The 13509-nt window shown below is 61.8% G+C and overlaps 2 protein-coding genes across 2 annotated transcripts in view; both read right to left on the reverse strand.

The window, feature by feature from the left end:
• Window positions 1-6902, reverse strand: part of ABCA7 (ATP binding cassette subfamily A member 7) — a 25451-nt gene extending 18549 nt beyond the window's left edge. The window contains exons 1-7 of the mRNA XM_019538421.1: window positions 6824-6902; window positions 2179-2265; window positions 1695-1788; window positions 1336-1477; window positions 703-830; window positions 346-467; window positions 3-197 (exon numbers count right to left, since the gene is read on the reverse strand). Coding sequence (XP_019393966.1) covers window positions 3-197; window positions 346-467; window positions 703-830; window positions 1336-1477; window positions 1695-1788; window positions 2179-2244 — 747 coding nt within the window. The 5' untranslated portion in view covers window positions 2245-2265; window positions 6824-6902. The remainder of the gene's footprint in view (window positions 1-2; window positions 198-345; window positions 468-702; window positions 831-1335; window positions 1478-1694; window positions 1789-2178; window positions 2266-6823) is intronic.
• A 1412-nt stretch (window positions 6903-8314) lies between these two features.
• Window positions 8315-13157, reverse strand: CNN2 (calponin 2). The gene is made up of 6 exons (XM_019538253.1): window positions 13008-13157; window positions 11779-11845; window positions 11498-11635; window positions 10715-10831; window positions 9996-10142; window positions 8315-9661 (listed from the first exon to the last, which is right to left on the reverse strand). Exons 2-6 carry the CDS (start codon window positions 11839-11841, stop codon window positions 9395-9397), a joined length of 732 nt encoding a protein of 243 aa, XP_019393798.1. The 5' UTR covers window positions 11842-11845; window positions 13008-13157; the 3' UTR covers window positions 8315-9394.
• Window positions 13158-13509: the final 352 nt, after the last annotated feature.

Below are 13509 nucleotides of genomic sequence, written 5' to 3' on the forward strand. Positions count from 1 at the left end.
ACCGCGAGGCCTCGGCCGACGTCCACCTGCGAGAGGAAGCTGCGCTCCAGGGCCTGGAGCCTGGGGGCCGGCAGGGAGCAGAGCCAGGGCTGCAGGGTGTCCCGGGCACCGGCCCCCGGCCCCGCCAGCGCCCGTGCCAGCACCGAGGCGTTGCAGACGACATCCTGCAGCGACAAGCCGGAGGCGGCGAGGGACAGCTGGGGAGGGGAGGACGCCGTTAGCTGCGGCCGATGCAGCCCCCGGCCAGCCTCGGCCTGCGGGCGGCGGTGCAGGGCTGAACCCCCCAGCAACAGCATCCTCATGGAGGGTCAGGGCCCGGGCGCGCCGCTCAAGGGCCGCACTCACAATACGCGGGCTGAGCCGGGCCCCCAGCAGCTGGTCGGCCAGGCCGGGGGGCGCAGAGGCGTTGACACGGAGGAACTCGGAGAAGGTCTCGTTTGCTTTCAGGTAGTCCCGGACCGGCAGGGCTGGGGGTGCAGGGGCAGGGTCAGGCAGGGGCTGGGAAGGGAGCGGCAGCCAAGGTCTCTCCTGGGCTGTCCTCAGCTAGGCCCGAGCCCCTCCTGGGATCTGGCTGGCCGGCGCAAAGCTGTAGGCAAGCTTTGGCCCTGGCCAGGGACGAGCTGGGCGCCTGCTGCATTGGGCTCTGCCCCCAGCCCGGTTCAGCACCGCGGGCAGGGATGCCCGGGGCGGCCACAGCCTCACCTGTCCAGCGCGCCCCGTCCCCTCGGAGCCGGCGCAGGGCGGGCAGGAGCCGGGCCAGGGGGCGGAGGGCCTGCCGGCTGCCGGCGTGGAGCAGCACCCGCCGGGCATCGGCGAAGAGGCGGGAGATGCTGGGCGGAGAGAGGGGGAGGAAACGGGCTGGGTCCCTCTGCAGACCCCCGGATCCAGGGGCTCCACACCTAGGCTCCAACTCTCCCCATGAGCCCTGCACCACCGCAGAGAGGCTGGGACGCCCTGGCTGGCTTGGGGTGGAGACCCCCCACTCGCACTGCACTCCCCCATGCCCAACGCAGCCCAGGGAGCCCCTGCACCCCAGCCGACTCCTCCAGGAGCATTGCATGGGTGGCACAGGCTCAGGGCAAGCAGGAGCCTGGGAGCCACGGCATCCAGGGGGTGCGGCCTTGCAAATACCCCCCCCCCCAAGCGTCAAGGAGGAGGGGTCTGCTGAGCCCCAGGGGGTGCCCCCATCCTGCCACCCCCTCCCACCAGGGTGTGATGGGGGCACCAGCTCCCAGGGCACGGCACAGCAAGGCACCCCCAAGCAGACAGGGGCAGCCCCTGCTCACCAGCTGGTACCCGCCCCCCTCCCAGGCCAGGCAGGGTGTGGGCACTCACATGGACTCGTTAAAGTTCCCCACCGTGCCCGGCATCTCGCCAGCTGTCGGGTACTGGAAGCAGGGGTTGTTGGCATTGCAGATGATGCCCTGAATCCAGGGCAGGGTCCCAGCCGAGGGCAGCGCCTTGCTGGGGAAGTGACCTGCCGGAGAGGGGGGATGCAGCGCAGGGGCAGGAGGGCGGGTGGGAGCCGTGTCTCTCTCCCCACCCTTCCCAGCTCCAGCCCAGACATTAGCACCCACAACAGCGCAGCTGGCCCCGCGGCACGGGGCGGATCTCACCCCCGAGGGACCCGCTGGGACCCTCCGCCCTGGACTCCAGCCGAGCTCGGCGGCCGAACCGGGGCCGGGGGCACTCACATTCATGCTGCTCGAAAGGCGGGTGCGACCGGCGCACGGAGATGAGGATGAAGAACAGGAAGAGCGGCCACAGGAGCTCGATGGCCAGCTGGACCTGGAGAGAGATGCCCTGGCCGCGTGGTACCAGCTGGGGCCCTGCTAGCCCATGCCCCCGGCCCTGGGCATCTCAGTGCAACTCCGCCCCAGCCCAGGGCACTGCTGCGCGCCTCCGCTGTGCCCCCGGGGGGGGGGGGGCACGGACACCATTGCTTTGGTGGTCTCCAAGGCAGTGTAGATGCCTAGTAGGTGGCACAGGGCTCCTCTCTGCCCAGGCTTTCCCAAGGGCACCGGTGTGGCCTCCCTGCTCTCCCAGGGTCACTGGGCTGCTCAGGGTGGGAGGTCCAGGAGCCTGGCGGGTGATGCTGCTTGGCAGCTGGGGGTGGGTGAAGGGCCATTCCCCCGGCCCGGGTACCAAGGGCTGCAGCCGCCTGCCCAGGGGACTCACCGTCTGCCTGCGCCGGTAGGTGAAGTTCTTCCAGAGCAGCAGGCCCAGCTGCGTCCCGAGGCCCATGGCCGGGGCCGCCGAGCAGCGCTGGGGGCAAGGAGCCGGTCAGGAAAAGGCGGGCATGAAGGTGCCAGGCAACCGCGCCGGTCCCCGCCTGACTCAACAGGGGAGCGGGGCAAGAGCAGGAGCACTGGGGGACACTGCCCCAGTCTGGGGGTCGCTAGCAGCTGACGGTGGGTGGGGAGACCCCCTGGCCGCATTGCGATCCCCCCACCCTCCCATGCCACGAGCTGGCCTCACGTGGCCCCTGCCTGCCACTCCCACGCGGGCTAAACGAGGACACGGAGCCGGGCATCTTTAATGAGAGGGTGGGGGCTGCCGTGGAAACGGCAGGGTGATGCCGAGGAACGCGGAGGGGGGCAAAAGGGCCCGGGGGAGCCGGCCTGCTCCCGGGCTGGTAACGTGACCCCCAGCACGGGAGCCCTGCCAGCACCCAGCGCACAGAGCGGCTTTGTCCCTGCCCTGCCACCCCGGGGCCGCGCCAGATGCCCCGGGCATGAGCATCCAGCTGGCAAGCAGCCCCCAGCCCGCGTCTCACCCTGACCCCGGGGAGCCCCCGGCCAAGGGAGAACAGAGCTGGCTCTTCCGCTCCGACGGGACAGCGCCTCGGTTCAGCGCCGGGAGCCCCAGCCGGCTGAGCTCTCTGCCGCCCGCTGGGAACAGGCCAGGAGGGCGGCACAGAGCGGGACCCCGAGCCAGGGACATCTCTGCCAGCCAAGGGCAAGGGGGTCTCTACCCTGGCCTGACCTGGGGGAGGGGAGGTCCACTTGGTGGAGTGAGGGGGAGCCTGGCGGGTGGGGAAACTGAGGCTGGAGGCAATGAACCAACTGGGCTGAAGTTGCTCGGGGAGTCTGGGGCACAAGCGGGTGCTAGCCGCAAAGCCGCCTTTCCTCGCCCCCTGCACCGAAGGCCTCAGCCAGGTACCGGCCGAGACTGGCCCGCCGAGACCTTGCCAGCTCAGCTCAGCTCACCCGAGAGCTCTGCTTTTAGAGACCGCTCCCTACCCCGCCTGGGCTGGCTGGGCTGCCCAGACCGGCTCCCTAACCCCCCCAGGGGTGACCGTGGGGAAGCCCCAGCGCCTCCCCTGCCAGCCCCCGAGGCAGACACCGAGACCCTGGCGCCAAGCACCGTTTGTTGTGATGCGCTGGCTTCCACCCCAGAGGTGGCTGCATCTTAGCGACGGGCCTCACCACTGCTCAGCCCCTAGGAGCCCCTGGCTGGGATAAGAACCGCGGCCTGGTGAGAGGCGAGCACAGATCGGGCTCAGAGCTTCCAGGCACCCGAACGCGGGCGGCTGGCGGAGCTGCTTGCGTCGCAGCACCATCGCGGACGGCCGAGTCAGCGGAAAAGTTCATTCTCGGAGCAAGTCCGGCTGATCCTCCCCTCCCCGCTCTACAGGCAAAGGCTCAGGGAAGGACAAGACGGCGCTGGAGACATTACAGAAAAGAGCTTATTATAGGGAGGGGGGCAAAAAAAATCTATTGCACAGCCCCGGCTGAGGGAAATCAATAGAAAGGCTCTCGCAGACCTCGACGGGCTGTGAATCAAGCCCACAGTGATACCTTATTCTCCCTAGATAACATCCAGCTTCCTAAAAGATCTGCCTTCTGCAGGGCCGATAAGCTCGCAAAGCAAGCCAGGGTCCTTTTGCCAGTGCTGACTGTTTGACCCGCCACTGAAATGCAGCCACCTCTGGGGTGGAAGCCAGCACATCGCAACAAATGGGCTCAAGTTGCAGCAAAGGAAGTTGAGGTTGGATATTAGGAAAAACTCTCTTACTCGGAGGGTGGTGAAGCACTGGTACACCCAGAGAGGTGGTGGGGTCCCCATCCTTGGGGGTGTTTAAGACCCGGCTAGACAAAGCCTTAGCTGGGATGATGTAGCTGCGGCTGGTCCTGCTTGGAGCAGGGGGTCGGATTGATGCGGCCTCCCTTCCAACCCTCTTTTTTTGATGGTTTTATGAAATAATTGGAGTTGGGAACCCAAAGACAGCAGCTTGTTACAGTTGCACGGGGCGGGGAGGAGTGTTTCCTGTGGGTTTGCAGCTGGGGTTTGAAGAGGACCGGAGCCTAAAGCCCCTGGCAGAAACCAGAGGCGCATAAGCACGCAGCGCGAGCCCAGCTCCTCTCTGAAGAGCTACGAGGACTCCTGGGTCCCCGCCAAACAGCTGGTTGCGTTCACGCCGGCTCTGCCCGGTTTCACCACCACCATTGTGTCACCCCAAGCAGCAAACTCACCTCTCCCCCTCGCCTCCCTTTGTGGAAAGATGTCGACACCTTTGCCCTCGGCGTCACATGCAAAGCTGGCGTGTGGGCACCCTCGCCCGTCAAGTAGCCGCTGGCTTCCCAGGCGAGCTCGGTGCCCGGCCCTTCGCGGCTCAGCAGCCCCCAGTTCCCAGACTGGGAGGCTGCCGGCCAGGTACGGTACCCCGTGCTCAACAACGGCACTGCCCTGCTTCCCAGGCTTAGTCGGTGGCTCGCTGCCAAGGGGATAAGCAGGTACCTCGGCAGGGCAGGATTATGGCGCTAGGAAAGCTCTCTAATCACATGGCACAGCCCAGCACAAAGCGAGCTTTGAGATCCCGTTTCAGAGGCCCCAGAAGGGCCCGGGACCTGGGCCCAGGGAGGCGGTGACAGAGCAGAGCAAAGGACCCAGGAGACCGGGCACCTGTCCCCGAACCCGGGGGTCAGAGCACAGATGGGAAGCAAGCAGCAGCACAGGACACAAGTTAGCTACAGTTCAAGGGGCTCACACGCATGCATGCACACACACGCGTGCACCCCCCCCCACGCACACCTCCCCTGTGCTAGGTACCAGGGAGCTCGTGGACTCTTTTGGCCTCTGCAGCACGGAGTAAGATAGAAGCCAAATATCCCGTGCCGTTCGCAACCGGACCCGTGGCTTCATCCTCTCTGTTCCAGGAATACCCCAGAAGCTTCTTTTCATTACCTCTCCCTGCTCTTCGCTTCTGGGGTTTGCCTGGGTCGCGGTTTTGAGCTACTCGCTGACCACTGAGCCATCAATTATTTACAGGAAAAGATGCAAACTGGGAGTCACCAGAAGCCCAGATCCCAGCAGCTGGGCTTGAAAAGAGGCCCAGCTATAATAAGGGTTATTTCCCAGCCAAGCGGCCCTTAGATGTTTGATCTATGTCGTTGGCCCGGAGCACGGATGTAAGTGCTCTCCTCGCTCCTAAGCAGCCTGCCAAAAGCAGGCAGGAAGATCCAGGGCGAGGAGCATGTGCGGTCATAGCCAAGTTGGGCTGATGGGAGGTTGCAGGCTCGGACACCCTGCTCAAAGCAGGCGCAACCCTGCCCAACCTGCTGTGAGAAGCCTCCTAGGATGGAGACCCCGCGTGTCCCTGTTCCAGTGCTGAACCGCCCCCAGGGTTGCTTGTACATGCCACATCATTTCATCCTCATTAACTTAATGAGCATTCAAATTTGTAAACGTGTTTATTTTGGCACGTGAGGTTTGTGTTTGCAAGCAATGGGCTTTCAAACTTATCCCTTGCTGCAATTTAAAGCATGGCTCCTTGCCCCGTCCCTTAACAGCCTGTCGCCGTCCGCTTTGTAACAACCCTTCAGGTGTGGGAAGGGTATCAGCTCCCACCCCCGCAGTCTTCTCTTCCCTGGACTAAACCGTCCTGCTCCTCCAGCCCCGTCCCCCCAGGCCCGTTGCCTAAACCTTGGTTCATTAGTGTCATTCTCTGCTGGACTCTCAGTTTATCAGTGTCTTTTGTGACTCCACCCCAGGGCATCCCCTCACCCAGGCCGCTCCGCTGGAAAGCCGGCTGTGGCCCGCTCGCAGCCGCCAGGAAGGCTTAGCAAGAAATAACGAGCAGCCCCAAATCGTGCGAGCACTGGAACCCAACGCAAGATGCAGCAAAACACAAGAGCTGCTGTGTTCAGCTAGGCTGCCTTCCTTCCGCAGCCCTCCCTCCTGCCGGCTTGCAATCAACCCGCAGCTCTCCGCAAGGGCTGCTTACACCACCGGACCAGCCGCCTGCTCTACACTCGCTCGCGCCCCGTGAAGCCCAGGGCAGCGAGGGGCTTCGGGTAGAGGTCGCGGAAGGGGGCTTGGGCCCATGCCCACGCAAGGGAGCAGGTGGCTGGGAATGGTGGGGCTCAGCCCCCTGTGCAGCAAGGACCCCCCAAGGCCTTCCTCCCACTCCCCTTGGAGCCCTCTTTGCCACCCGGACCAGCACGATCACCCTCCTCCTCTGGCTTGAGGCTGATGGGCGCCAAGGGTGCTGATGCCCCCTTCTCCCAATGCCCCCAGGGGCATGCCAGGAGCTGAACTGCAGAACCCAGGCCCCAGGGATGGCTTGGCCTGGCTCCAGCCCAGGGATGCCAAGGCCGCATCTCTGCCGTGGGGGGATGCCCAGCTCTGCACCCCCGGGCAGGGCTGGTGGGCAGCCAAGGTGCAGAGGCAAGAGCCCTGCCCAGCTGCCCCCCACCCCCCGCGAGCTGGCAGGATGCTCTGCCCTCCGGCCGCTGCAGCCGCCGACACCTCCCTGCCCGGGCACCTCGGAGGGCACCGCTTGTCTGTGCCCCCGCATCTCCCCTGCTCCCCACCCCTTTACCTGCTCCGACGCGGCCCCTTTAAGAGCAGCCCCCGCAACCCTGCCGGCCGGGTGATCTGATCATTCCGCAAGCCCCGCCCCAAGCTTACGTCACAGGCGCGTTGTTACAAAGTAGCCTCGTGCTGCCGGGGGCGGGGCTACAGCCGGCCAGCAGACGTCACAGGGTGCTTCTTAAAGGGCCCGCAGGAAAAGGGGAGCTGGAGCCAGGCCCCCTGCGTGGGCAAAGCATGGATCACCCCCTGCAGACTGGCAGGGCATGGGCGCCAAGGGCAACCCCCTGCGAGGGGTCCCGGCCCCATCCCAGGGCCGTCTTTGCACCATCGCCCGCCGCATGGGTGTCACGACCGGGCCGGGATCCCCAATTTTGGGTTTAAAGCCCCAAATCCACATTTTTCCGTGATTAAAGTGAAACACCGCTATAGATACACCGATGTGCTTGCTGAAACACCGCTAATACACAGATATAGCTATGGCGGTGTTTCGTCTATGGATTAGCGGCGTTTCATTTTAATTACGGAAAAATGTGAATTTGGGGTTACTCTTTTTTTTAACTGAAAAGTTGGGATTGATTTTTTTTTTTTAAATCAGAGAAAACCAGGATCCCTGCTTGCCAGGTTTGCAAACCGAATGGGGATAACATTGTGCAGCACCCTTGAAAGGATCTGAGAATTACTGCCCGAGACCTAAGCAGTGACCCTCCACAGCCCCCAAAACCCGGTTGGCTGCCCAGCCACCATCTGAGCTGATCCCTGCCTTATATACTTCAAAGGGGCGGGGCCAGAAGAAGGCATGCTGAGTCTTAAAGGGGCCTTACCCCCAGCAGCATGGGTTTCTAGGTCTGGCGTTCCCGACCTCCCAGTAGGAATAGGGCTTTCCTTGCAATACAGCTATTCCCTTTCAAGCCATCATCCGGTCTGGAATCAGCAGAGCATTTAATGTCAGGATCAAATTGGGAGCCAAAATAGACACTTAACAGCTTTCCTGCCAGTCACCTATCGAGTGGCAACAGCCAGCAAGAGGAACGCCGTTCTTCCAACAACCCACGGGGCACCCCCACCCGCTACTATAGTGAAGCAGCTGAGCCAGGCCCCTTCCCCAGTCATCCTGTACACACAAGTGGCAGCCCGGCCCATCCTTTCTACAGCGTTTATTGCCCATGTTCAAATATTACATTTCACATTTCATTAAAAAATAAAAAAAAAATTCCAAGGCACCACATCCAAAGGCACCACTGCCTCTGGAGAAACGCATGGCACTTGACCTTCCAGGAGCCCAGGGAGTCTCCATCACCAGGCTCCTGGCTGCCACTGAAGCAGATGTCCCATCCAGTTCTTAGGGGCTCCCAGCCTCCCAGCACCGGGGGCTGGTTTGGACAAGCAAGAGAGGAGGCTTGACGATTACCTAGCTGGGGTCATTTGAGCCCAGTTTTCTCTCCTGCCCAGGGCAGGGGTCAGACTAGAAGATCTGCAAGGTCCCTTCCGACCCTACTTCTATGAATTTATGAGAGTGCCAGCAAGGCCAGACGCGCGCAAGACATTTCCTGGAGGTTTAAATAGAGCGAGTCTCAGCCGGAAGAGCAGCTGTATTAAAAAACATCTGTAAAAAACCATTGCCATTGCAACATGTCCATCCGTTGGGTCATCCATATCCATTCACCCATATCCATCCTATATGGGTGAACAGATCTGGTCTCCTGAGGCCCGAACCTGCTGTGAATAATACAGCAGACTCAGACCCCCACTCCAGTGTCAGGGGGCAGTTAAAATTTCTCCTTCTCTCTTCTTCAGGGAGCACTGGACTTTTTGGAATAGAGATAAAGAGCAGATAAACTTGGTCCTTATCTTCACAATGCCTTGCTAGTCTGCTTCCCTTCAAAAAAAAAAAAAAAACCCAAAAAACAAACCAACCAAAAAACACATACACAGGAGAGCACAGCCTTTGGGCTCTGCTTTTGGCCTCGATAAAAATATATATATATGTATAGAAAGATATATATTTTCATTGGTCCCCATGAGAGCTTGGAAGAGACGCAGAAGTTAACAGAGCCGACACAGCAGGATTTGCCTCCCATCCTTTGAAGTTCCCTGGCCTGGCCTGCTCTTCCCAATTGCATCCTGTTTATCAGATGCCCTCAATCCCCAGCTGCCACCCAGCCCTGGCTAGGCAGCCTCCAAAGACACCTTCAGAGCGTGAAGGAGCAGCCGCACGTTTGCAACACAGGCCTGCAATGCTGGGAGGCTGCAATCCATTGCATGACCTGCTCTGCTAACGCTTCCCTGGCGCACACAGTCCTGGAGAGCTAGAGACGGGGCACTTATGGGCATCTAAAATCCTGCCTAATAGAAGACTACCGGGCTGAATTTGGGGGCACTGCCCTTTGGGACAGCTCCCCAGGGGCTAAACAGCCAACTCTTCTCTCTACACAGAGGAGTGTTTCCTTGCTTAGAAAAAGATTCAGTATAAAAAGAGTTTTAAAGAGAGAGAGAGAGGGGAGATGCTGGGATGTTGCCGGCAACTAGGATCTGTGAGTGAGCTAGGGTGGGACGGGATGGGGTTAGGTAGGGCCCCCCCTCAGTAACTCTCTTCCTCCTCTCGGTAGTAGTGGTACTCGGGTGGGTCCATGCTCTCGTCGCAGGCGGCGTTGGCCGCGTCGCCCGGGTTGCCCTGGGGGCAGTACTTGGGGTCGTAGATCTGGCGGCCCAAGCCAAAGACCTGGCCGCTCTGGTTGGCTCCCTGGTTGTAGCCCATCTGGAGGGACATGGAAGAGTTGTCGCACTTCTCCGTGCCCATCTTGGTGTCGTAGATGTGCCTCCTCGTGCCGGGGGCCGTCATGCCCACCTGGGAAACCAGACCACGCGTCACACCACTGCGCCCGCAAACTGGCTGGAGGGCAGGTAGGCGCCCTCTGCACCGGGTGCTGGGCACGCTCGAGCAAAGAAACCCCCATGATTTTACCATTTATGTGGGCCCAAGGGCTACAGGGGGAGGTACAAAGCACAGATCCTGTTTTACAGGCAGGAAACAGGGCACAAGACCTCCCCCAGAACTGGATCTAGTTTGTGGACTGGATTGATCCCAGATGAATCCAGCCTTTCCTGCCCCACGCACCCCCAGAGGTATGGTGGAGGGTGGAGGCTCCGGTCCCCCCACCAGTCTGCTCCCACCTGCCTACCTGGCTGGCGCACTTGTTGGTACCCATCTGAAGACTGATAGTGGAATGGTCCATGGGGGCCAGGATCTGGTTTTTCGGGTCATAGAGGTGCCTCCTGGTGCCGTAGGCCGTCATGCCCGACTGGCTGGCGCACTTGTTTGTGCCCATCTGAAGAAGTCAAGGAGAGCCTGTGAGAACCTGGAAGTAATGGGAGCCTCCCCCCCCCCACGGGGCACAGAGCAAGGGCTACCACCATGCCAGACCCTCCTTCTCTCCCCACCATGTCCCACACCTTCCCCATTCAGAGCTGGGTAGGAGGTCCCCCAGATGCGGAGTCCTAGCCCCAGCCCAAAGATGGGCTTTCAAGCCCCTTGGCTGTGCACTGCAAGGTGGCAGTAAGTTGGTCCCCGAGTCCAGACTGTCCCAGCCCGTCTCCTCCCCCAACACGCCTCCCTGAGAAGCCAGCCCCCCGCTCCAGGCTTGTCTGAGGAACAGAGCAGAGCAGCTGTGACAGTCCCTGGCCCCTGGGGAGCAGAACAGGCAATGCCAGCACAGCCTGGGCAGCTGGGGAGGATGAAGGGTGCCAGAGGGTTACGGCCCCGCTAGTAACTAGAGGACTCCCACAGGGTTCGACCCCCTTGTGCCTGGGGGCAGGGAACTCAGGTGCTAAAGGGTTAAGAAGCTCTCTCTCCCTGGTGCCCCACAGGACCCTGCAGTAGGAGACATGGGCATCCACTCACCTGGAGCCCGATCACGCACTGCCCGGCTTTCATCTTGGCCTCGTCGAAGTTCCTTTGCTGCCTCTCCGAGTACTTCACCCCGATGTCCACCCCGCTCTGGATCCCCTTGGTCTTGGCCTGCCAGAAAGGGTGAGAGCCTCAGAAATTGTCCCCAGCACCCCCTGGCTCCCAACCCACCCAGGAGCAAGGTGCAGGGGCAGCCACATCCATTATCTCCTGCCCGACAGGGACTGGCCCAAAGCACAAAACCTCCGGTGCTGGGGTTTGTACAGAGACTGGAAACTCATGTGGGTCAGCTCATCAGCCCTGCCCTCAGGTCATCTGTGACAAGCCTCAGGGCACCTCAAGCCTCCATCCGTACTCCACTTCAAGGATGCAGCTGTCTCTGGGGTGGCTCAGTGCTATTAAACACCTGCCTCAAAGGGACAGTAGAGGGGAGAGCCTCAGCCTGGGACAGGGAGTGCTGTAGGGGGGCTCAAGGCACTGCAGACGGTCTGTATGAGCTCAAGGCAATGTCCTTGCTCCAGTGGGGACCTGGCTGGGGCCAATGCCATCCTTTGAGAGCATCCATGGAGGCACAGACAGGGCCTGGCTGGGTCAGTCCTTGGCTGTAGTCTCCCACAAAGCAGACCAGAGGGATCCAGGCAGAGGGAGATTCTACCCCTAGGGTCCCTTGGGGGTGTCCGGGGTGGGTGCAAGGTGTGGCATGGCCTACAAATGATGGAGAGGAACAGCCACGTCTCCTGCAGCCACAAAGCTGCCGGGCTCCTCCCTAGCACTCACCATGCCCGCCAGAGCCAGCAGGGAGACCTGCACCTGGGTCATGTTCCCACTCTCGAAGAGGTCGTTGGCTTCAAAGAGGTCGACAGGGTTCATGCCGTAGCTGGTCATGGCCTTGATGAAGTTGGAGAGGTTCTCCAGCTGGGGAGGAACATGGACAAGGACACATGAGAGAAGGGTGAGGAGCTGGGAGCCTGTTGGAGACGCGGCTCCCAGAGTGGCGATGCTGGGGCCAGCAACCTGCCAGGCTGCCTGCTCCAGGGACACAAGGCCCAGGCACCCACCTGGTGCCAGTTTTGAGCCGAGCGGTTGATCTTCCTCACCGAGCCGGGCTTCAGCTTGTTCATGAGCCTGCAGAGAGATGGTGCCATTAGCACCAGAGCAAGGAGGCTGCGTCCACCTGCACCAGCTCCGTGTCCTGCTGTCCCTTGCAGTGCGAATGTAGCACAGCAGGAGTTTGGTGCCCATGGGCTTATCCACCCCACCGTGCCACCTTGACCACTGGTGCAGTCAGCAGACAGGAGCTAACGAATCCCTCCTATTTCCAGGAAAGCACTGGCATCGCCATGTCGGTGCTACGCAGCCCTGAAGAAGTCCCTCACTGCAAGAGGCAACTCCCCTGAGTGAGGTGGCCATGCCCCATGGCATTGGGAAGTGCCTCTTCGACGGAGCAGGACAGAGCGGCTTCCCCTGGGTGGAGATCGGCTCCAGCCAGGACAGGCTCAGGTTTTTGCTCCCTATGAATCTGAGCTGCAGCCACTTGTGGGAAGGAGATTGTGTTTGTTTTCAGAGCCAAGGCAGAGAGTGTGGAGGAACCTCAAGCAACATCCTGTCGAGCCAAGCCCATGCCAGGAATTGCCCCAGGCCTGGGAACAGCCTGGACCCGCTGTGCTCCTTTGTGCAGGCAGATCGAAGGGCTGGATGGCCCCCGGGTTGCAGGGCGCCTTCCTGGGATCGCACGCCCTCTCTACCAGGTGCAGCCTCCCCAGGGGGCTTGGGGTCCCTTAGACGGCCTGCTCTCCCAGCCCCTCGGGGAGGGCAGAGGCATCACTAGCCAGGCCAGGGTGCCTGCCAGCCACTACAGCAGCACGAGACATGCACAGGCCTGGGTGGTAGCAGGGTCCTTGCCCCCAGACCGATGCATCTGGAGCCCATTCCTTTAGATGGCTGGGGCAAGGCAGGAGAGCGCTCCGTGTCTGACCACGAGCTGGAGCTTGGCATCACATCACGGAGCACAAGGGCCGTGCCAAGCTGTGAGCAGGCAGTGCCTCTGCCCCGTTCGCAGGCTCCAAGCGCAGGCCTCTTGCCGATGAACTCCAAGCCAGGCCGAGCTAGGTCTGAGAAGGGCTTCCGGCCTCCGAGCTCATCTGTAGCTCACACTGCGGCTCTCAGATGCTGCAGGGGCTGGAGAAGGGGGCAGCAGGAGGCCAGCCCAAGGAGCCTGCAGCTCCCCCAGACGGACACGATCCCCTGGAATCGCCCCCCGCAGCATCGCCAGCCCCAGCAGACTCACTCGCAGAGGAGGACGCCGTCCTTCAGCCCCTTCTGGAAGTCGGGGCCGATTTGCTGCCCGGTGATGTTCTCGATCCATGTCCTCAGCTCGGCCTCCTTCTGCGGGTCATACTTCTGGGCGAGCTGGCGGAAAGCAGGGTGGGAAGGTTAGTGCTACTCTGCTCTACTCACGCTGACCCAACGTGGCTCCCCGCGCCCGACACCGGGCTTCCTAGCTGGGCTGGGAGGTTTTGTGGGGCCCTGGCCAGGAGGATGTCGACAAGGCAGGGTCAGTGCCAGGATGAGGGGCCTTGGCAGGTCCCTCTCTGACCCAGCACACCGTGAGCCCCTTGGCCTCTGCCCTCCCCCTCCATCACTTCTTCGCCCTCTGCCAAGAGCAGCAGCAGATTGCAGAAGCAGTGAGCTCATGCCCGGGGCAGCCCAGCCCCATGGGAGCTTCCCCTAGCAGGGCCAGGCCTGCCTGCACTTGCTGCGGCCGACGCTCTCCGGCCTCCACAGCCTGG

Source organism: Crocodylus porosus, unplaced genomic scaffold, assembly GCF_001723895.1.
Source record: "Crocodylus porosus isolate Cpor-Errol unplaced genomic scaffold, CroPor_comp1, whole genome shotgun sequence".
In the NCBI taxonomy this organism is placed as follows: domain Eukaryota; kingdom Metazoa; phylum Chordata; order Crocodylia; family Crocodylidae; genus Crocodylus; species Crocodylus porosus.